General features: G+C 37.5%; 1 protein-coding gene across 4 annotated transcripts in view; it reads right to left on the reverse strand.

Annotated features, from left to right (window-relative positions):
• The window catches only part of SLC13A1 (solute carrier family 13 member 1), a 110,843-nt gene that overhangs the window by 56,526 nt on the left and 30,706 nt on the right, over positions 1–23,611 (reverse strand). For all 4 annotated transcript variants that reach the window (XM_061165705.1, XM_061165703.1, XM_061165706.1 and 1 more), the window contains exon 7: positions 6,433–6,590. In XM_061165705.1, coding sequence (XP_061021688.1) covers positions 6,433–6,590 — 158 coding nt within the window. The remainder of the gene's footprint in view (positions 1–6,432; positions 6,591–23,611) is intronic.

Below are 23,611 nucleotides of genomic sequence, written 5' to 3' on the forward strand. Positions count from 1 at the left end.
TCTCTTTAGTCTGAATTCTGCCCCAGTCCCCATTGTTCCCCTGCATCTGCCCTCCTGGAGGTCACTGATAGAAACCAAAAGCCTCTTTTCAGCCATCATCTTACCTGACCCTTCCACCACACTGCGTGCTCCTGACTCATTCTCTGCTTGGAAAATGGTCTTCCTCTCTATCTGTCAAAATCCCACATGCTCCTGGTTTTCCACCTACCTTGATTAACTTTTCATATCTTCCTTTTTACCAGTATTTCCTAAGAATCTTTCCATGTTTCAATTCTCTTACCTTTTTTCTCCTTATATTTCCCTTGCTACACTCAAGATTTTAATTTCTATTTGTGTATATATATATATCTTCCCCAAAAGTTCAGCAGGTAAAGAATCTGCCTGCAATGCTGGAGACACAGGAGACGCAGGCTCGATCCCTGGGTCTGGAAGCTTCCCTGGAGAAGGAAATGGCAACCCACTCCAGTATTCTTGCCTGAAAAATCCCATAGACAGAGTAGCCTGGAAGGCTACAATCCAAAGTGTCACAAAGAGTCAGACGCAACTGAGCAACTCAGCACACACGTACATATATATAGTCCCAAATTTATAACTAATTGAAACAATGAATTTGTAAATACCTGCTGAAAATCTCCTTATGGATAGATTCTGAGCAGGTCACTTCTCTATATCCAAAATAAAATTTATTTATTTCTCTAATGAATGTGCCTAGTCTTCTCTAGAACTTCATGAAATCACCATCTATTGACATATAGCCCTAGTGTCAAAACTTCCTAGAGTTGCCTTAACCCTTCCTTACCCTTATAAATCCTCAGGCCTAGTTGCTCACCACCTTCTGACCGTGCGGCGCCCTGAGTCTAAATCCACCCATCACTTCATGACTCACCTGGTCCTGCCTCTCATCATTTGTCAACAAGTTGGTCATAGACTCCTGGTTGGTCTCCTGTCCCCAGACTCTTAGAACGCCAATCAGTCTGCACTCGGCTCTTCTCACTGTGCAGACATGCACAGGCTATTCTACTACTTCCAGGAAAAACTGATTATAGAATTTACGTACTTTGATTTTATGGATTATTTACATTCATTTTCTCCATAAGCATGGTGTTTACTGTTTACCTTGTTTAGGATTGAGCCAGGTTATGCAGACAAGTTTTCTCTAGTGATTAGAGGTACTGCACACAACTAGAGTCCTCTTTAAAGACACATGTTCAAAAGTTTCTAGGGAGGTAATATTTTGGGAAAACAGACTTTGCGATATGACTGATCTTGATTTGGTCTGCAAGTTCAGTTCAGTTCAGTCGCTCAGTCATGTCCGACTCTTTGCGACCCCATGAACCACAGCACACCAGGCCTCCCTGTCCATCACCAACTCCCGGAGTCCACCCAAACCCATGTCCATTGAGTTGGTGATGCCATCCAACCATCTCATCCTCTGTTGTCCTTTTCTCCTCCTACCCTCAATCGTTCCCAACATTAGGGTCTTTTCAAATGAGTCAGCTCTTTGCATCAGGTGGCCAAAGTAATGGAGTTTCAGCTTCAACATCAGTCCTTCCAATGAACACCCAGGACTGATCTCCTTTAGGATGGACTGGTTGGCTCTCCTTGCAGTCCAAGGGACTCTCAAGAGTCTTCTCCAACACCACAGTTCAGAAGCATCAATCCTTTGGTGCTCAGCTTTCTTTATAGTCCAACTATCACATCCATACATGACCACTGGGAAAACCACAGCCTTGACTAGATGGACCTTTGTTGACAAAGTAATATTTCTGCTTTTTAATATGCTGCCTAGGTTAGTCATAACTTTCCTTCCAAGGAGTAAGCGTCTTTTAATTTCATGGTTGCAATCACCATCTGCAGTGATTTTGGAGCCCCCCAAAATAAAGTCTGACATTGTTTCCACTGTTTCCCCATCTATTCGCCGTGAAGTGATGGGACCAGATGCCATGATCTTAGTTTTCTGAATGTTGAGCTTTAAGCCAACTTTTTCACTCTCTTCTTTCACTTTCATCAAGAGACTCTTTAGTTACTCTTTACTTCCTGCCATAAGGGTGGTGTCATCTGCATATCTGAGGTTATTGATATTTCTCCTGGCAATCTTGATTCCAGCTTGTGCTTCTTCCAGCCCAGTGTTTCTCATGATGTATTCTGCATATAAGTTAAATAAGCAGGGTGACAATATACAGCCTTGACATACTCCTTTTACTGTTTGGAACCAGTCTGTTGTCCCATGTCCAGTTCTAACTGTTGCTTCCTGACCTGCATACAGGTTTCTCAAGAGGTAGGTTAGGTGGTCTGGTATTCCCATCTCTTTCAGAATTTTCCACAGTTTATTGTGATCCACACAGTCAAAGACTTTGGCATAGTCAGTAAAGCAGAAATAGATGTTTTTCTGGAACTCTCTTGCTTTTTCAATGTTGGCAATTTGATCTCTGGTTCCTCTGCCTTTTCTGAATGCAGCTTGAACATCTGGACATTCATGATTTACATATTGCTGAAGCATGACTTGGAGAATTTTAAGCATTACCTCACTAGCATGTGAGATGAGTGCAAGTGTGCAGTAGTTTGAGCATTCTTTGGCATTGCCTTTCTTTGGGATTGGAATGAAAACTGACCTTTTCCAGTCCTCTGGCCACTGCTGAGTTTTCCAAATTTGCTGGCATATTAAGCGCAGCACTTTCACAGCATCATCTTTTAGGATTTGAAATAGCTCAACTGGAATTCCATCACTTCCACTAGCTTTGTTCATAGTGATACTTCCTAAGGCCCACTTGACTTCACATTCCAGGATGTCTGCCTATAGGTGAGTGATCATACCATCGTGATTATCTTGGTCATGAAGATCTTTTTTGTACAGTTCTTCTGTGTATTCTTGCCATCTCTTCTTAATATCTTCTGCATCTGTTAGGTCCCTACCATTTCGGTCCTTTATTGAGCCAATCTGCAAACTGCCAAGCTAAATAGCAAAATTTTCAACTCTACTAATAGTAGCTAACATTTATGCAGCATATGCTTTATGTTATGCACCATTCTAAGTGGTATTTATTTTATGTAAAACTTGAAACTATGAAAGAAAGAGAGAGATATTATTATCCTTATTTTTTTTTTCTGGTAAAATAACAGGCTTAAAGACATTAAGTAATTTGTCCAAGAACTGGTATTTGAATATAGACATTTGAATCTCAGAGCTAATCACCACTGTGTACCACTTCCACAACAAGAATATAAGGGTTCGTGTGCACTATAATATGTGCAATTCATCTGGCAAGGGCTCAATCCTTGTCATTTGTCACTTTACCTTCTTCTCTGTACGTCAAAAAACAAAAGTTATCCTGTTTTAAAATTGTTAATGGTTTCTGTATATGTATGTTTTGCCTATGCAATGAGCTAGAATCTTCTTTCTGGTAGGTTTTATTTTTTGTGTTCAGAGAACATAAAAGAGTTCAAAACCATGCCTTGCACATTGTCAATTCTTAACACATGTTTGTTGATTGACTGAGTGAATGAAGATCTGTTTTTATTTGCACAGGATAAAATTTAGATTTCTCAGAATTCATTGTTCTTATTTTCCATATGTAAAGAAGAAAACAAAAGAGTACATGCATAAAACATAAATATATTTCATATTTAAGTAAATAGATAAACAGTTAGATAGATAAAGCTTTGAAATGTATTATCCAGTTGCTTCCTCTCTTAGATTACTTGTAAGACAGCACCTTTTTCTAAGTGTCAAAGGCAGGAAATCATTGACTCTTGGGCTAATGTACCCTTCAGAGTTTGTCAAGACCCAAAATGAACTTGTACAAAATGATCATTGGTATTGCTCAAAAAGATGGTAGGAAGTGTCAGGAGAAAAGGTGAGATTATTGTAGTGGCTTTGGAAATAAAGGATGTTACTCTCTGGCTCCAAACATCTGAACATAGAACATAAACCTTTTTTTACTTCATGTAGTTTTAAGTTTCTGAAACTTTTCCCAATGAAATTGAATGCATTTTATTCCAATGTTGCTTTGGATTACTGTTGTATTTTTAGGGTCAATATTTAAGAAAACATTCATTAAATACTTATTCTGTTTATTTACTATTTACTTTTTATTATACAAATTGCTATATACTTTTAAAGCTATTTACTTTTTATTGTTCAAATTCACAAGGTAAGTGATTGAAAAGTAGAATTTTTAACTCAAGTGCTCTGACTGTATCCCAGCTTCCCCATTTTCTGCACTGAAGGAATATCACAGCACTAACTTATATTCAGATTCATACATCTGCCCTCAGTTACACATAAGGTTGTTTTGCCCCTTCTCTTTCAATATTTTTCTATCAAGAAGGGATATTTTGAGTTTTCCAGTTTTCACATAACTCTTAATGCTAAAGAGAACTTGAAGGAAAAAAAAATCACTAAATTTCTAATTCTATTTTAAGCATTTTCTAAAAAGAATGTTTTGGCCAAATTCCCATGATTAGGAGAACTACTAGATTAGACAATTAGGGAAAATAGTTACTGAAACATTTTGCTCCAAGTGCTACAATGCTCTCAATCTGTCATTGAAAAATGGATGAATGCATTCAAAGAGTCCAGGGAACAGTTAAATAAAAGAAAGAAAATTTTGTTGATGCATTGGGTAAGAACACAAAGACCAAGGGCAAACTCAGTATGGTTATTTTGACGACATCAAGTAATTTCTCAGGAATGGTGGAAACCAGCAGTTCTCTAACACCAACGAAGTAAAAAAAAAAAAAACAAAAAGTAACTTGGTCTAAATTTTAGGAAAAGATTTACTGAGAGGACTGAGATGTAGAATCTCTTTCTTTGGGGGATTCATGAGAAAGGATAGAAGTCTAGCTTTCAGAAAGGGATTAAGTACATTTCCTGCCTTAAATTAGGTGATGCATTGAATAAATCCTTTCTGGCACTGGGAATTTCAGTCTCTCACTTATAAAGCAAATGTCTTTATAAGGTTCTTTTCTAAGTCAGCCATCAGAGTACACATGATGGATGTATACTCATAGAAACAGTAAATGCACACAGTGGTCTGTATTGTCCCTAAATTGCTTTGTTAGGGTTCTTTTTGTACATAAGTTCTCATTCTTTCCAGAATGGAGGGTGACATTTTTTGAATCTTGAATTTCTTGGAACATCTTGCAAATAATTCAGAAAGTTCACAGAGTTTGTGACTCTGCTACCTAGAGTGTGGTTTTCCCTGAATTTTTCTTTGAAAAGGACTTAAATCTTGTTCCAAGGCATTGTCAACACTGCCCACCTTCCAGAAACTCTGACTATTATCTGTCCTTAGTTCTTGAAATTATACCTTGGGTGTAGAATCAGATTGAACTCTCATAAAACACTGTGGACTTTCAAACTATTGTTTCAATAATTCTTACATAGTACCAAGTATTTTTACATAGTTTACTTCATTTAATTCTTACAATATTCATATGGACTGTGACTATTTTAGATATGAGAAAATTAAGTCTTGGAAGAACTACTTATTATTGTGACTGAAAAGTGGATTTTTTAACTCAAGTGCCCTGTGTCCAAGATTTCCAATTTTCTGTGCTGAAGTAACATCATAGCACTCATATTCAGATTCATATATCTGTCCTTAGAATACTTTATTACTGCTATTTTTTGTAATTGCCCAATTCTTCAAATATTTTTCAATCCCAACACCAAATCTTCTGTAATGAACAATTCTGTTTACTACTCATCATTTAAGTTTAAATGGCAATTGACAAACCCTACACAAATTGTCCCATGAAAACAATCCCTTTCACTTTAGGTAACTACCATTTGCAATATTATTTTTTTTTTTTTCATGTATTTATTTATTTATTTATTTATTTTTCATTTTTTCATTTGTAGTTAGTTTATTTTATTTTTTTTTATTTTTTTATTTTTATTATTATTATATATATATATTTTTTTTCCAGTGGGTTTTGTCATACATTGATATGAATTTATAATAAAAAGTGTCTTCCGTGTTTGGAGACACAGGAGAGGTGGGCTCGATCCCTGGGTTGGGAAAATCCCCTGGAGGAGGAAATGGCAAACCACTCCAAATTGTTGCCTGAAAAATCCAATGGAGAGAGGAGCTTGCTGGGCTATAGTCCATGGAGTCGTGAGGTGGACATGACTGAGCAACTGAAAACCCATGCATGTGTTTGGTGAGAGTGATTACCCAGGAGTTATTTTATCCAAGCTGACCTTGGAATCTACAGACACCTGTTAATTCACTATGTCCTACATATCTAACTCTATGGGAAGGAGCAGAAGGGAGGTTTCTAGACCTACAGCAGTCCTGATGGGGAACAAAGGAGGATTAACTCAATATAGCTTGCTCTCTCTCTGGATTCCCTGAAACAGGTAAGAATAATTCTTATAATTTGTGTGCTGTTCATTTATCAAATCATCAACCCAATCCTTCTACTTACGTATTGAAATGCTCAGCGAAGATCAAGTTGGTGGAGGTACCAGTGATTGTTGTCAGTCCACCAATGGTAGAAGAATAAGCAATGCACAAGCACATAAGTTTACACATCATGTGATCCTTCTTTGTTCGATATTTGTTTCCAGAATTTGTGCCTGAATTCTGTTCAACAATAAAATGTACCATGAGAAGAGCTCTATTTGTGGTCATAAGAAGCAGTCACAGCATTTGTTATGGACTAAATATTTATGTCCATCCCACCCCCAAATTCACATGTTGAAGCCCTCACCCCCAATATGAAGGCATTTGGAGATTGGGACTTTGGAAAGTAATGGGGTTAGAGGAGATGATGGGGCCCTGGCCTGATAGGATTGGTGTTCTTACAAGAGGAGACACCAGAGAGCTTGATTTCTCTCTCTTTCTTTCTGCCATGTGAGACCACAGAGAGAAGGCAGCTGTCTGCAACCTAAGGAGACAGCTCTCATCAGACACTAATCCTGCTGGTTCCTTGATCTTGGATTTTCAGGTTCTAGAACTGCGAGAAACAAATTCCTGTTGTTTAAGTCACCCAGTCTATGGTACTTTGTCAGAGCAGTCCAATAATACAGCATTTATCTTTCCATCAACAGAAATGTTAACAATAAAAAATACGTAACCACTGAAATACCTTTACAAAGTCTCATTCACTTATCCTTCTTTCTTATTCCTGAGCCAGCTCTTACCTGCTTTCTTCCCTTCTCACCAGCCCTCCCAAATCTTTCCAGGGTTTTCCCTCTGAACTGGTGGTACATGGTCACTGAATTCCTAAATCTCTTTTTGGAGTGTTTCTCTGCTTTGGCACCTTAACTGGTCCTCTCCAGAAGATACCACTTCTGAAACACTTCATGTTTTCAACCCCTTATACTTCAGCATTGAGAGATGGAGTCAGTGTCCTCCTTGTTCCCTACCCTCTTCCAGAACATTAATCCCCTACTGACATGAGAGTAAATCAATTTTTCTTTAGGCTCATGTCATTTGGCTATCTCTTTCCTTGGCCATTGTTTTGAATAGGATGTTCTGATCTCCCAATCACCCACTGCTATCAATTAAGATGACCTTCCCATCCGGCCCACAGCACTCCTCCATCCTGCAAATCCTGTCAAGCATCTGGATAACAGGACCATCTTTATGAGGACCCCTCAGAGATCCCGGCCTTACAGATTTTTTTTAAAGTCTCATTTCCAGAGACCTTCAATATGCTCTTCCTCAGAGCACCTTGTGCTCTATTTCCTGGGCAACACTACATCTTCCAGTGGCTCCATCTGAAAAAAAATCACTATTTCTAATTTTTTTTTAAGGATAGAACTTCTTAAGGTGCAAGACAAAAGCAACTTCATTCCTTCTCTCACCTGTGGCCCATCTAACACACTCTCTTGGTCTGATTGTTGCCATCCCTAGAATGAAACCTGGAATAGAATCTATAACTTTTTTTTTTTTTTTTTTGCTTTCTTTTTTTTTTTTATTAGTTGGGGGCTAATTACTTCACAACATTTCAGTGGGTTTTGTCATACATTGATATGAATCAGCCATGGATTTACACGTATTCCCCATCCCGATCCCCGCTCCCACCTCCCTCTCCACCCGATTCCTCTGGGTCTTCCCAGTGCACCAGGCCGGAGCACTTGTCTCATGCATCCCACCTGGGCTGGTGATCTGTTTCACCATAGATAGTATATACATGCTGTTCTTTTGAAATATCCCACCCTCACACTCTCCCACAGAGTTCAAAAGTCTGTTCTGTATTTCTGTGTCTCTTTTTCTGTTTTGCATATAGGGTTAGAATCTATAACTTTTTGGGTCACTTCATTTAGTCAAGAGTTTTCAGTCAAGTTTAGCAAAAAAAAAAAAAAAAAAGCAACCTCATTTCATTAGCTGGAATGAAGAATCCTCTATTTAATTACAAAAGTCCATTTTCACTGTCAAACTACACAAAAGAATTGCCTGTATTCACCTACTCCATTTCTTTAACCTTTCTAATCTGGCCTCTTTCTCTTCAGTCAACTCAACGTACACTTGCTATGATTTTTTATAACCTCCATATTACTAAACTCAGTAGCTATTGTTCAGTGTCAGGTTTGTAGACTTCTCCTGTGCATTCACGCTAAGTCGCTTCAGTCATGTCTGACTCTGAGACACCGTGGACTGTAGCCCACGAAGCCCCTCTGTTCATGGGATTCTCCAGGCAAGAATACTGGAATGGGTTGCCATTTTCTTCTCCGGGGGATCTTCCAGACCCAGGGATCGAACCTGTGTCTCTTACGTCTCCTGCATTGGCAGGCAGGTTCTTTACTACTAGCGCCACCTGGAAAGTCCCTGGAGACTTCTCAGCAGCACCTAAAAGAATTGATGACTCCTCCTCTCTCTGGAGAACTCTTCTCTGGGCTCTGTGATAGTTCAGTCTTCTGGTTTTTCTTCTCCATCTCCGCCTGTTCTCTGTCTCCTTTGCCTGTTCATTCTCCTTGATCCGTCCTTAAAACTGGGCTTCCCTGCTGGCTCAGTGGTAAGGAATCTGCCCACCAATGGAGGAGACTAGAGTTCAATCCCTGATCCAGGAGGATCCCACATGCTGCGGGGCAACTCAGCCCACTGGCCACAACTACTGAGCCTGTGCTCTAGAGCCTGGGAACCCCAACTATGGAGCCCATGTGCTGCAACTACTGAAGCTCGGTGCCCTCGGGCCTGTGCTCCGCAATAGAAGAAGCCACTGCAATAAGAATCCTGTGCAATGCAATGAGGAGGAGCCCCCACCTGCTGCAACTAGAGAAAGGCTCTCCCAGCAACAAAGACTCAGCACAGCCAAAAACAAACAAACAAAACCTGGAGTTTCCTGAAACCTTATCACAGGTACTTGCTTGTCTATTCTCATGGTGATATTTCTCCTTAGGGATTTTCATACATTTCACTGGCTTAATGAAAGAGAAAATCATACCACCTAACTAGTTTTCAGCCAAGCTTCTCCTTTTACCTATGAATCCAACAGACTGTCCAACATAATTTGAATGTCTCAGATAAAACTCCAATTCCCAAATGTTCAAAACCAAACTCATTCTTTCCTTCCTCAAATCCTGTTCTTCAGGATCATCTACAGAAGATAATAGCATTACCGTCCCCATGATTACAAACACTTAGAGTGTGCTGAGTATATAAAAGCACGGCTTTAAGTTTAAATCAAATAAATGCTTTAATTCACATTTTTTTTTACAACATAATGAGAGCAGTACTGCCATTATCCAACTTTACACATGAAGATGTGAAGCACAGAGAGGCTGAGTGGTTTGCTCACGGTCACAGAGCCTGGAAATGGCAGACTTAAGTTTGGAGACCATGCAGGGCTCATAGCCTCACACTCTCAGCTGCTATATTACATTGCTTGTCCTTAAAATTCTCCTCATTCTCATCCCACTAAATTCTATCAATCGTATCTACTGAAAAATGTCTGCACTCTGTTGGTTTTTCCCATCTGCACTATCACTTCCTCTAAGTCATCATTATCTCTGATTTGGGCTATTGTAAGAGGAACCAGAGATCAAATTGCCAACATCTCTTGAATCATTGAAAGAGCAAGAGAATACCAGAAAAACATCTACTTCTGCCTTATTGACTATGCCAAAGCCTTTGACAGTGTGGATCACAATAAACTGTGGAAAATTCTTAAAGAGATGGGAATACCAGACCACCTGACCTGCCTCCTGAGAAATCTGTATGCAGAAATCTGTAAGAAGCAACAGTTAGAACTGGACATGCAATAATAGACTGGTTCCAAATCAGGAAAGGAGTATGTCAAGGCTGTATATTGTCACCCTGCTTATTTAACTTATATGCAGAGTACATCATGAGAAATGCTGGGCTGGATGAAGTACAACCCAGAATCAAGATTGCCAGGAGAAATATCAATAACCTCAGATACACAGATGACACCACCCTTAGGACAGAAAGTGAAGAACTAAAGAGCCTCTTGATGAAAGTGAAAGAAGAGAGTGAAAAAGCAGGCTTAAAATTTAACATTCAGAAAACTAAGATCATGGTATCTGGTCCCATCACTTCATGGCAAATAAATGGGGAAACAATGGAAACTGTGACAGATTTTTGGGGGCTCCAAAATCACTGCAGATGGTGACTGCAGCCATGAAATTAAGACACTTGCTCCTTGGAAGAAAAGCTATGACCAACCTAGAGAGCATATTAAAGAGCAGAGACATTACTTTGCCAACAAAGGTCTATCTAGTCATAGGCACGGTTTTTCCAGTAGTCATATATGGATGTGAGATTTGGACTATAAAGAAAGCTGAGTGCTGAAGAATTGATGCTTTTGAACTGTGGTATTGGAGAAGACTCTTGAGAGTCCCTTGGACTGTAAGGAGATCCAACCAGTCCATCCTAAAGGAAATCGGTCCTGAATATTCATTGGAAGGACTGATGCTGAAGCTGAAACTCAATACTTTGGCCACCTGATGCGAAGAACTGACTCACTGGAAAAGACCCTGATGCCTGAAAGATTTAAGGTGGGAGGAAAAGCTTGAAAAGATGATACTGTAGTAAGGTGCAAAGATTGAGGACCAGAGAGACAGTAGTAGATGGCAATAGGCAGGAAAATAGAGCTCTTAAGAAAGTCTGAGATAAGCCACTAATTAAGACGATTGGTACAGAAACTCTAAAAAGTAGTGGGAGAGTCCTTAGCAAATTGATCTGCTCAAGACAGTAGTTTCAAGAGTGTTTGACTCTAATTTTAGAGTGTTTGACCCTAATCTTAAAATGCTGTTGGAATAAGTCACTCAGGGTAGACAGTAAGATTCAGACTCTGAGAGTACATGTTTGCAGATTTATCTGAACTAATCACTACATCTATCTGAGTGGAGCAGGAATTTATGTGTGTGTGAGTTATCTTTCCTTTGAATTTTGGAGAGGAAAAAAAAATCCAAAGCAAAGAAGGGAGAAGCAAAGCATCTAGGGGGTGAGGCTGGAGATATTCAGGGATGAGGTGGGCAAAGGAAACCTCTCACACTGGTGACAAAGGACAGAGACAAAGATATATTGTGAGCGGGAAAGAGCTTACTTTACGTTTCTTGATGAGAGATGTACATGAAATTAAATGTATAGAATGATGTAATTTTTAAAAAATAAAAAATTTATCCACATATACACCTGTGCCAAGAAACTAGACTGAAATGAAATATATCAAGATATGAGAGTGCCTGCTACTTTCTTGATCTTTTTTTGGTATCTTCCACAATAATAAAAGAATTTTTTAATATATAAAAGAATCATAGAGTACAGATATTTAGAGATAATCTGGTACAAAGACATACATTTTCAGAAGAGCAAAATAAGTTTCAATGTGACATAATGGTCAAGGCAGAAATGAAGCAGATTTCTGTGTATCTGAGTTCCCTTTCAGTGATTTCCCTTGTGTCATCTTGCCTTCCAGAACACACTTTTTATTTATGTGAGTTTTTTAACCTATGCCCAAAACTTTACCTCTAATTACTTTTCATATTGCTTTCACAACAGCAACTGCAACCTAATGTGTTTTTATTCAATCCCAATTCTGTCATCATTCATTTGTATTTCCCACAATCTATGATATCTAAGACCAACCCTGTGAGTATGTCTTCTACAACTTCTTTCAAGTGACTGAAAACATTTTGTCCAGGACATGACCAAATTCAGAATCCTAAGACTCCGCGAAATGGGGAGTACTTGAGGGACATTTCAGAACAGAAATCCTGCAGGTGCAGATACAACTCACTATTGCCACCTGGTGGCAATGATTGTGGATTCCAGGGGCACATTATGCACTGACCCCAGGTGCTATTATAATAATGCATAAGGGAATCACTATGGACTATACCAGTCTCCACTGCTCTGTACAAAATAATTCAACTGAGCGAGTGTGGTATAAAAACATTATCGGTTATATTTATATTTAAATGTTTATGCAAGGCTAATTGCACAAAATATTAGTTCCTGCTAATCATTTTCTGCTTGCGAAAGTTTAAAATCTTCCAGCTCTTTTTGAACATTATTTTGCACTTTAATACTGTTCCTATGATACCATTTCTTAACTTCTCAGTTGAAGGTATTACAGTTAAAATTCCACTGTGTTACATGATGAGAATTAAGCTTTCTTTCACAGCCTCCTTTAATGAACACACTTAAGACTTCTCAAGTCTCCATTGCCCTCCTATTATGGCTATCACATAATTTTGCTTAGAGCAGAGTTCAGCATTCAGAATGTTATCTAGAGATCTACTAACAACTGAGAAATCAGATATATATTACTTTTCCTGTTTTGTGTCCCCTGCTTACTTGATTAGTTTTCTAAGTGGATACCACTAAATCAGCCCGGAATATTCCCTAGTTATTTAAATGTTCTCTCCAAAAAATAAAATGATGCAACACCTAATCTACAACAAAGTGAAGTGAAAGTCGCCTCAGTCGTGTCTGACTCTTTGGGACCCATGGACTGTACAGTCCATGGAATTCTCTAGGCCAGAATAGTGAAGTGGGTAGCCTTTCCCTTCTCCAAGGGATCTTCCCAACCCAGGAATTGAACTCAGGTCTCCGGCATTGCAGGAAGATATTTACTCTACAACAATATTCTACCAATTCCATTGTCTTAGAGACGTCTCTTCCAGGGCTTTCCTGTCTGTCCTACATCTAGTCATTTTCTTCCTCTAGACCTGTAAGGAGATATCTAGACTTCAGTCTACCCTCTTCCTTCATTGATAGTTCAACTGGGTATTGATTTCTAGGTTGAAAACAGTGTTACTTAGATTTTTGAAGGCATTCTCCCCTGACTGCTTGTGAGTTTCCAGGGTTGCTCTAAAGAAGTCGTCTATGTTTTTTATCCAAAGGAATTGTTCTTTTCTCTTTCTGGAAACTGTTAGGGTCTTCACCTCATTCACTGCATTCTGAACTCTCAGTGTCCTTCTCTATGTGTACATGTTCCATCCATCTTGCTCGTACCCAGTGGGAGCTTGTCATAAAAATTATATTTTTCCATCATGGAAGTTTTCTTGAATTTTGATAGAATCTTCTCAGTTTACTCCTTTTCTGAAACTCCTATTATTTTCTCATCTTGTTTATTCCTTTTATACTAAAGTTTCTACTTATATTTCATATCTTTACATTGTGTTTAGTATTTTATAAATTTATTTCCTATTTTATTTATATATGTTCTGCTTCTTGTTCCTCTGGTATAGAATCTCCTTCATATTTCATGAATGCAGATTCTTTGTTTCCCTCTCTGAATATATTAAGGATAGCTTCTTTTCTTGTGTTTTCATCTTTTTGCACAGTCTGTTTCCTGCAAGTTTCTGTTTTCCTTTTCTTTGTTTAAGTCTCTCTCTTCCATGCCTAAGGCTGTCTTCAGATATCCAGGAACTTTGGTGCTTTGCTCATATTTAAAGCAGTGAAAAGCTGGTTGGAATTCTAGTGCATGTGCTTTGGGATTTGTTGGTGAATGTGGGCTCATATCTAGTATTATCTGATTGGGGGGTTTTTTGGGAGAAAACCCAATGCTATATATTTTCATCTTTTCTCTTATGCTGGCTGCATTACCCAAAGAAAAGCACCCTGGTCTCTTGCCTACAGACACGAGCAGGGAATAGGTCTGGTTATTGGGGCTAGCAGGGTGGAAGGCAGGGATTCTCACCATTCAGAATCCTAATGGTAACATTGTCACCATCCAACATATAAATGGTCAGTCAGTATCTCTGTTTTCATCATGAAATCCATCCCCAATTCCAAACTGCATCGAGTTCTCCTCACCCTCTGTGTCGCCTGTCTAAAGATTACACTTCTGTTTGGTGGAGGAAGAACTGCTGTATCCATGGAGACTTGGGGGAGAAACTTGTGTATTTAACTGTTTCCTAAACAATTTTTTAAATACTCTCACTTTTCAACATTTTAAAAACTTTGAGGGCTACTGGTAAGTAAATTAGATTGCTTATTTTCTTTCCTCACTGTTGACTAGAATTCCACTTTCATTGACTAATTGAGGCATTTCCCACCTATTCTTTAACTTTCCAGGTTCCAAAGTGATTTTGCTGTCATCTTCTCACTTGACATTTTTATAATTGTGACTTTACTTTTAAAAGTTTATTCTTTTTTTAAATGAAGATTCAGGATAGAGTGAAGGTAAATGGACCTATTTAATCTGCCATCTTATTGGAAGATGCAATATTTCTCTTTTAACTTTAAAATGCAAGTAAATACATGATTTTTGACTAATAATTCTTGCACAGGTTGACCTTAGTGCCTCCATGGCATCCACACTGGGGGATGAGGGAGGAAACAGGGAAAGGAGAGGAAAGCTCTAGAGTGCATAGAGAGAGTGACCATAGGGCCATGAAGCCTTGTTCACTCTTGACATGTTGAGTTTATATGGTCTTGGTTAAGAGGATAACAAATTATCCTTTCTAGCTTTAATTCAAGCAGTCCTTCCACAATGTGCTTCTGGCTTTAAATGACTTCTACAGGAAGTTACTTTAAAAAACCCTAGAATGAAGACAACACAAGAAAATGTAAGAGGACATCCTTCTCCTACTCTTGGTGTAAACTGTTCATGAAGATCTGGTGAGGATCTAATCAGCAACAACCTGAGTGACTCAGAAGAGCTGGTAACAAATTTGAGGTTATCAGTAAGATTCCTTGAATTAGGATTTCTATCCACTATAGTTAATAAAGAATTATGATGCATAGTGTGAATCAGAATATTAGCTTATACATTAATAGTAATAGTACAATGAATGGGTATTTAAAATTTAGCACGAAAAACAGGACTTTTCATAAAAATTCTGTTTTCATCAATGTTGAAAATCAATTAAATCCAGTATTATTTTACAAAATGTTATATCCTGCTAAGTATTTAGAAGCTTCATTTGTAATTTCTTAGTGAAGAACAAAAAATCAAAATATACATGCTATTGAAAAAAAATTCTGCTCTTTTATAGTGGTAAAAATGACTGAAATAATATATAAATAACATAGCAGCATAGGAAATCAGTATGTGTGTGTGTGTGTATGTGTGTGTCTGTGTAGGATTATATATTAAAAAAACAAAGAACAAAAAGATAACAACTGCAAAAGAATGCAGGAAAGAGAGATGGAAAGAATAATTACTTGAAAAAAATAGAAATCTGGCACTAAAAATTACTCTAAACTTATGAAGTCACAGAAAGTTCAAGTGGATCAACCTTCTCAGGCAAAAATTTCTAACCCGAATAAAAATGTAAAAGCCAACAATATGCTTTTTATAAGAGAAACATCTAAAATATAAGGACATAGAACTATTAAAACTGAAAGGACAGAATTAATGCCAAGTAAACACTAGCTTAAAGAAAACTAGTATTGCTATTACGTTTTCATCAGAGAAACGCTAAGATTCCAAAATATTACCATTGGTTAAAAGGGACAGGCAAAATGGTAAAAGCATTACTTAGCCAGGAATATATAAATACCCTAAACTGATAGGGATGTAATAACATAATCTAAATAATCTAAAATTATACAGAAAGCAAAACTGACAGATCAGGAGACATAGACAGGAGGGAGGCAGGGTGGAGGGAGGTGTTAACAAAACAGTTGCATTAATTGCTGGCTAACCAGACAAAAATTGTTAGGTCACAGACAACTTGAAAATCACAACTGGCAAACTTGATCTAAAAGGCTTAGAAAATACTGCACCCAATAAGCTGAAAATATGCAGTTCTTTTTAAGTAAAATGAAATATTTATCACAGTTGGCCATGGCTAGTCCACAAATCTGCCTCAGCAAGTTTAGAAGAACTGATGTCATACAGACAAGCTTTTAACCACAGGGAATTTATGCTAGAAATAAAAAACAAAACAAGAAGTAGCTGCAAAAGTTTCATTTATTTCAAAATTTAAAACATACATCTAAGAAGCCCATGGATCAAAGACTAATATAATTGAAATCAGAAAATACAAAAAACTGAAAAATATAGAATATAACTAAAGTGGAAGAAATGGAAGAAAATTTGTCTCCTCAGATTTTTACTTTGGAAGAGAAGAAAAAGTCAAAACAAATAATGTAAATTTATATTTTAAAAGTACAGAAACTAAATGAAAAGATAAAGTAGACAGAAAAAAGTAATAAAAAGAAGACACTAATAATGTAGAACATGAAATAGGATCAAAAGAGCCAAAAGTTAGTTCTTTGGCAAGACTTATAAAACTTATAAAATGTATACTTTTGGAAAAAAATATTCCAATATTAGGAATGAAAAGATATATAACTAAAAATACTTTAGAAATTAAATAGGTAATAAAAAAATATTAAAAACAACATGCAACTAAATTTGAGATGGAATGCATAAGTTCCTAGAAAAATACAACTAAAACTCAAGGAGAAATTAGAAATGTGAATAATTCTAAACCCAGGAAAGTAATGGAAGAATTGCTAAGTATATGTCTGTTATGCCTTTTGTGTTCTCCTTTCTGTTTCCTGCTAGCTGGGACAGAGAATGGATAGAGGGCAATGAGGCAGTCATCTTGAACCCTGAGGCAGCCATCAAATGCTAATGATGGCAGAGCAGGCATAGAAGCAGCCAAGGTCATCATGATTGTGGAACCATCACACCAGCCTAATTCTATCTTATTAAAACTATTGCTATTTTGGGTGTTTGTTGAGATGAAGAAGTAATCAGTAGAAGCGGTAATACTGAAAAGAAAATAAGAAAATGATTAACTTGAAATTCTGGAGTGTGTCTACCTCCATAAGGGGTTGGATATGATTGTGTGCGACTTCACTTTCACTTTTCACTTTCACACATTGGAGAAGTGAAATGGCAACCCATTCCAGTGTTCTTGCCTGGAGAATCCCAGGGACAGGGGAGCCTGGTGGGCTGCTGTCTATGGGGTCACACAGAGTAGGGCATGACTAAAGTGACTTAGCAGCAGCAGCAGCATGATTGTGTGAGGAAAGGAGATGGAATCAGAGAAGAGCTCATGCGGAATTTTAGAAATTGTTGTGTTATTTTTCAAAAGCTGGGGTGGTATAAGATAAATTGGTATAAACCATTTATCATCTTTAAATTTGTATATATTAAAATATTTCACAATCAAGATACATGAAAAACAATTTGGGAACAAAATAAATGTATCCTTTTGTTAGGAAATATCATTGGACTGTGAAAAGAAAAATACTGTTGAGAATTTTAGGAGACAAAACAAACACAGTATTAGAATAAATTCTACGGGAGGTTTATTTTACAGAGGTTTACTCTACAGTTAAGGGAAAGTACAGTTGCTCCCAACATGGCTAAGCTCATGTTACTTGCTAGATAATATTTCCACAATATAAAAGGTGAAGAACCACATTTTTGTGGTTCAAAAATAAAAGATATATAGAAGAGAATGCATTATCAATAGTCAGTTATTTCTTTAATAACAAAACATCTTGTGGAAACCCAGCTAAGTAAACCAATGGAGCCCAGCTAGGGTTTTGACTACAATAAGTGTTAAAATCTTGAGTGAGGTTGTGTTCACAGGCTGCTGCTATGATTCTTCTTTTTTTATGAATGTCAAAATAAATTATTTATTCAGAAGTGAATTTGCCTCACCACCTGTTGTTTGTTGTTGTTATTTAGTCTCTCAGTTGTATCTGACTCTTCTGTGACCCCATGGACTATAGGCCATCAGGCCCCTCTGTTCATGGAATTTCCCAGGCAAGAATATTGGAGTGGGTTGCCATTTCCTCCTCCAGGGGATCTTCTGGACCCAGGGATTGAGCCTATATCTTCGAGTCTCCTGCATTGTAGGTAGATTCTTTACCACTGAGCCACCAGGAAAGCACCACTTGCATGGTGAATCCCAGCACCTGAATCAACACCACCTGAATCCCAGTATATGTCAGAAATATCATCCCTTGTTCCGATTTAATACCACTGATAATGAGGCTTCCAAATTCTCAATTGAATGGCATGTGTTCTCATAAATTGGATTAGTGAGTAGAAAAGTTATAATTTATTTTAAAACTTCAACTTCATCTTGTGTTCCCAGAGGTGCAGAAAACTGCCAAGTTAAAAAAAAAAAAAAAACAAGTAAAATGTACAAGCTTTCAGCTATAAGTAAGGACTGAGAAGCCACTGACTAGACACGGTGACTAGAGCTGACATCGCCACAATCCTCCTGACATACACTCCACAATTGAAATTTGCCAAGAGTAGAACTTAAATGTTCTCAAAAAAAAAAAAAAAGAAAGATAAATATGTGAGGCAATCAATATGCCAATCAACCATATAGGGGAAACCATTTCACCAAATACTTCTTCAAATCACCAATGCATACTTTAAATGTCCTATGATCTTTTTCAACTTTATTGAGGCATAACTGACAAATAAAATCATGAGATATTTAAAGTGTACATCATGGTGATCTGATCTACATATGCATTAGGAAAAGATTATTCCCACCCAGCCCTTCAATACTTCAGTTACAGCATGCGTCCCTCCCTTCCTTTCTCTCTCTTTCATTGGTGACACATTCAAGTATCAGTCCCCTAGCCAATCTCAACCATACAGTAGTATTATCACCTCTAGTCCCCATGTTTTATATTAGGTCCTCTGACCTTATTTATCTTATAGCCAAATGCTTGTACCCTATTGCTAATCTCTCCCTATTTACCCACTCCCACCCCCTGGCTCCTGGGAACCAATTTTCTATTCTTTGTTTCTACGAGTTTTACTTTTATTCTCAAGATTCCATATATAAATGAAACCATGCAATATATGTCCTTCTATGTCTGACTTATTTTACTTAGCATATGCACTCAAGGTTCATCCATGTAATTGGAATGGCAGAATTGCCTTTTTTTTCTCATGGCTTAATAATATATCATGGTATATGCATATCACATCTTCTGAATCCATTCATTCATTTTTTCCATATTTTGGCTATTGTGAATAATGCTACAGTGTGAGTGCAGATATCTCTTCAAGATCCTGTTTTCATTTCCTTTGAATATATACCCTGTAGTGGGATTGCTAGATCCTGTTTTAATATTTTGAGAAACCTTTCCATTGTTTTCTATAGTGGTTGCGCCAATTTACATTCCCACCAACAAACCATAGGGGTTCCCTTTTCTTCAACAACCCTTGTTATCTCTTGCCTTTTGGTGATGCTGTGATTCCTAAAGGGTATGTGATAGCCTTTCTCTCTCCCTCTTTCTGCTCACATCTTTATAACCTGCAGAATTTGGCTGGATGGGTAAAGGAAACCCATAGTAGGTTGTGTCAAGTGAGGTCTCAGCAGTGCTAAAAACTGGCCTTGCTGCCCAACTAACTTCGCCTGGTCTAGGAAAAGGGAAAAGCAATTTAGAACTTTTGTTTGTAGCACCTACCTGATCTAATTAAAAATGCCATTTCTGCATTTGATCTAGGGACCAGATATTCTGGTCCCTGCCTACTTGGCAGAAATAACACCCCTAGTCCATGATATTATGAACCATGCTTATTACTGTTATCGGGTTCTTAGAATTCTTGGAGAATATTAGACAGTGCTGTTTTATAGAATTCTATCTTGAATAATAAGGATTTCACCACCAAACTAAACAACATCTAATTAAAAGCAAGATTCAATTTGTTCGAGGAAATTTTCCTTTGAACTTTTCCTTTTGGGGAAACTACAAATTATATAAGATGAATGGAAAACAATTATTTTAGATCTTTCATTAAAAACATACAGAATTTCCAATTCCTTTCACTCAAAGATGCCTGGAGGTTTAGAAATTGAGCTAGTGTAAAAATCTGAGATATTTCTTTGATTAATACCAGTGCTTGAAACAAGGAAAAAACATAGCAACTTGATTCTTCTTTTGGTATATAAAAATTGATTTCCGGATACCTGAAATTCATTTCTTATGGAAATAATATGAGTGATGATTGGTCTCCCAACTGCTCCACTGGAACCTGACAAATTATTCCCTCATATATGTCAGTGTCTTTTGGGATCTTCCTTTCTTCTTGTTCCTTTTCTTCTCTAAAAATATTTCAGCTACTTTTGGAGTAATAAAGAATTTATGGGCTAAATACCTACCTACCATTTTTATTCTGGGCATGAGTAGGGAGCTCTGCTAATGTTTGGGCCTTTGCCTATGGTGAAAAGGGAACACTGTGAGTCTTTTTCATGTATGCAGCTTAGGAATGAGACTCAGATAAGAGTGCTCCTGAATCATTTCTGGAATCTGAGGAACTGGTGAATATCCATCAGCTTCAAAACCGACGTATAATCACCATTGGCTGCTGCAGCAGCAGCAAAAGGAAAATTACCATCAAATTATCATTATCATCTATATCGATACTTTGCAATTCTAGTAACAAGAATTTTAGGACTGATGACGTTTACAAAGAACTCATACAAGTCACTAGCAAAAACAACCAACCAATCGAACAAGCAAACAAAATAACCTCCCAGACGATTCAACTGAAAAACAGGCAGAGGAACTGAAAAGACAGGTTCACAAAGAAGGCACCCAAATGGTCAACAGGTACATGAAAAGTGCTTAACATCACTAATCATCAGAGGAATACAAATCAAAAACACAATGAGTTATCATCTCACACCCGTTGAAATGGCAATCATTATACTAGCTTTATGCTAAGTGAAGTAAGTCGGGCAGGGAAAGACAAATACTGCATGGTATCACTTTTACAGGGGCTTTCCTGGTGGCTCAGTGATAAAGAATCTGCCTGCCAATGCAGGAGATATGGGTTCGATCGCTGGGTTGGGAAGATCCCCTGGAGAAGGAAATGACAACCCACTCCAATATTCTTGCCTGGGAAATCCCATGGACAGAGGAGACTGGTGGGACAAAATCCATGAGGTAGAAAAGAGTCAGACAGGACTTAGTGACTAAACAACAACAATCATTGATGTGGGAAATCCATAAAAGCTGAACACACAGAATGGAGAGGAGAGTGTTGCTTACCAGGGGTTAGGGGGAAGAGCAGGGGGGGATGGGGAGATAAAGGTTAAAGGGTACCTGCTTCCAGTTTTAAGATGAATAAGTTCCAGGTATCTAATGCAAGATTATGATAATTAATATTATATACAGTAGTTGAAAGTTGCTAAGAGAGTAAATTTTGAATGTTCACACTGCAATAAATGGTAATGATATAATATGATGGAGGTGTTAAATAAAACTATGGTGGTAATCATTTTTCAATATGTAGATGTATCAAATCAACACATTGGTGATTCGAATGTGTAAAAAAATGGCAAAATGGTGTAAATTACCAAAAAACTCTATGTCTTTTTGTTTCTTCTTTTTCTTCTTTGAAATTTATTTTAAACCATCCTCTCTCAAAAAGAGTAATATTTGGATCTTTTTTGACTTGCAGTTCACATTCAAAGCCAAACCACACAGGATTTAATTTAATTCAATAAAATGTCTTATCTACTTGATGAAAAAAGGCAGAAGACTGAAACATTATGAATATAAATATTTCTTCCATTTTATAGCTAGATTAAGTGCATACAGATTCTCCCACATAATCAGTTAATCTTAAATTATCCAGTTTAAATCTGGCAAAGAACAGGTGCAATTTATTATAATTATAACATGTTATAATTATCTACTATGTTTATATCTGAGATTTGTAATTGTCAAAAATAAAAATCTATCTTAAATGTACAGTATGTGAAAAATACTTTCATGTGACCCCCTATAAATAGCACTTTATTAGAGCAAAAAGTTATCCCTTAATTTTTCTTTTACACCAAGCTAAAATTTTATGTATGAAGTTATAGAACAACCATAGAATCATTATTCAAAGGCCTAGCTCTTCTCTACCAAACCCAGAACTTAATCTTTACTGCCTAAAATAGACCCCAGTTATCTCACATTGCCCTTTTGAAAACTTCTTCCTCCCTCAGCGGCATCACAACCTTCTCTTATCTAGCTTTCTGTAGCAGAGGCATCTTCCATGCTTTTATCAGTCTCATCCATGAAGTCATACTAATCAGAAAGTCCAGTTAAGCCATACCCTCTGTCCTTCACATTGTTACCACAGTAAGCTTCTCAAAGGGCAGGATTTACCATACTGCCTCCTAGCTTCAAAGCTCTCCATTTCCCTTAAGATAAACTAGGATTCTTTGCATGGCACAAACTACTATTTTTCATCTGGCCCAACTCTCCAAACATTTCACTTTCCACAGCTCATCCCTGGCACCTGCACTGGATGTGCTTCCTGCAAAATCCCCCCTCTCAACATTTTGGGGTCTTTGAATTTTATGTATTCTCTGATTACGTTACCTCTTCCTTTTTCTTTTCTTCATTAATTAGCCAAGATAATTATGTATTGAATACTTACTCTCTGTCAAACAGTGGAATGTGGTAGGGTATTAAATGGGGAACCAAGTAGGCCTGGTCCCCGCACGTATGGAGGGTGCATATCTCTGACTGGGAGTGCCATCTTGCCTCCAGACTCAGATTTCTTGACCTCATATTCCCTCTTGGCAATATTCCCAGACTGAGCTAGTTGTTTCAGCTTCTGGGAGATCTGGTCTCTGTGTGTACCTTTGGTGTGGTATTTATGTCACAGTTTTGTTTTTTTTTTTAAAGTCCACCTTCCCCATTAGACCCTGAGTTGCTCATGGTAAAGAGGTCTTTTCATCCATAGACTTTCCTATCTTGCCTGGGACAGTGCTGGATAACCAATCCATTGGAAGGGTCTTGATCTCAAATTTAAGCATGACACCAGAAAACTGGGTTTCTAAAGATGACCACAAGAGAGTTACCAAGTGAGTGCAAGTATACCCAACAGTGTTTAAAGCTCATTTCTGATGCATTTTTCTGTAATACACCTGGCAGACTGCTGATTTTCTATGTCCTAAAGGAATTCTTTCCCTCCCTAAAGATGATAATATTTTCGTAAATATGTATTCAATTCTCATCTTAAAAACCCTTAATGTACACTGTAGCTAGTGGTTTAAGACATCACTACATTAGTTTTCTCTTTACATAAGAATCACTCTTTCCTTAAAGATTTCTGTAAATAACAAGATGGTTTTCTTTTTCCTATTCAGTTGCATGCTAATGCATTATAGCCTGAGGAAAGAACATATGCCCCTCTCTCATATTTCTAATGCCATGGTTACTGTAGGACTATTTCTATGCAGGTT

The sequence above is a fragment of the Dama dama genome, chromosome 18, assembly GCF_033118175.1.
Source record: "Dama dama isolate Ldn47 chromosome 18, ASM3311817v1, whole genome shotgun sequence".
Taxonomy (NCBI): domain Eukaryota; kingdom Metazoa; phylum Chordata; class Mammalia; order Artiodactyla; family Cervidae; genus Dama; species Dama dama.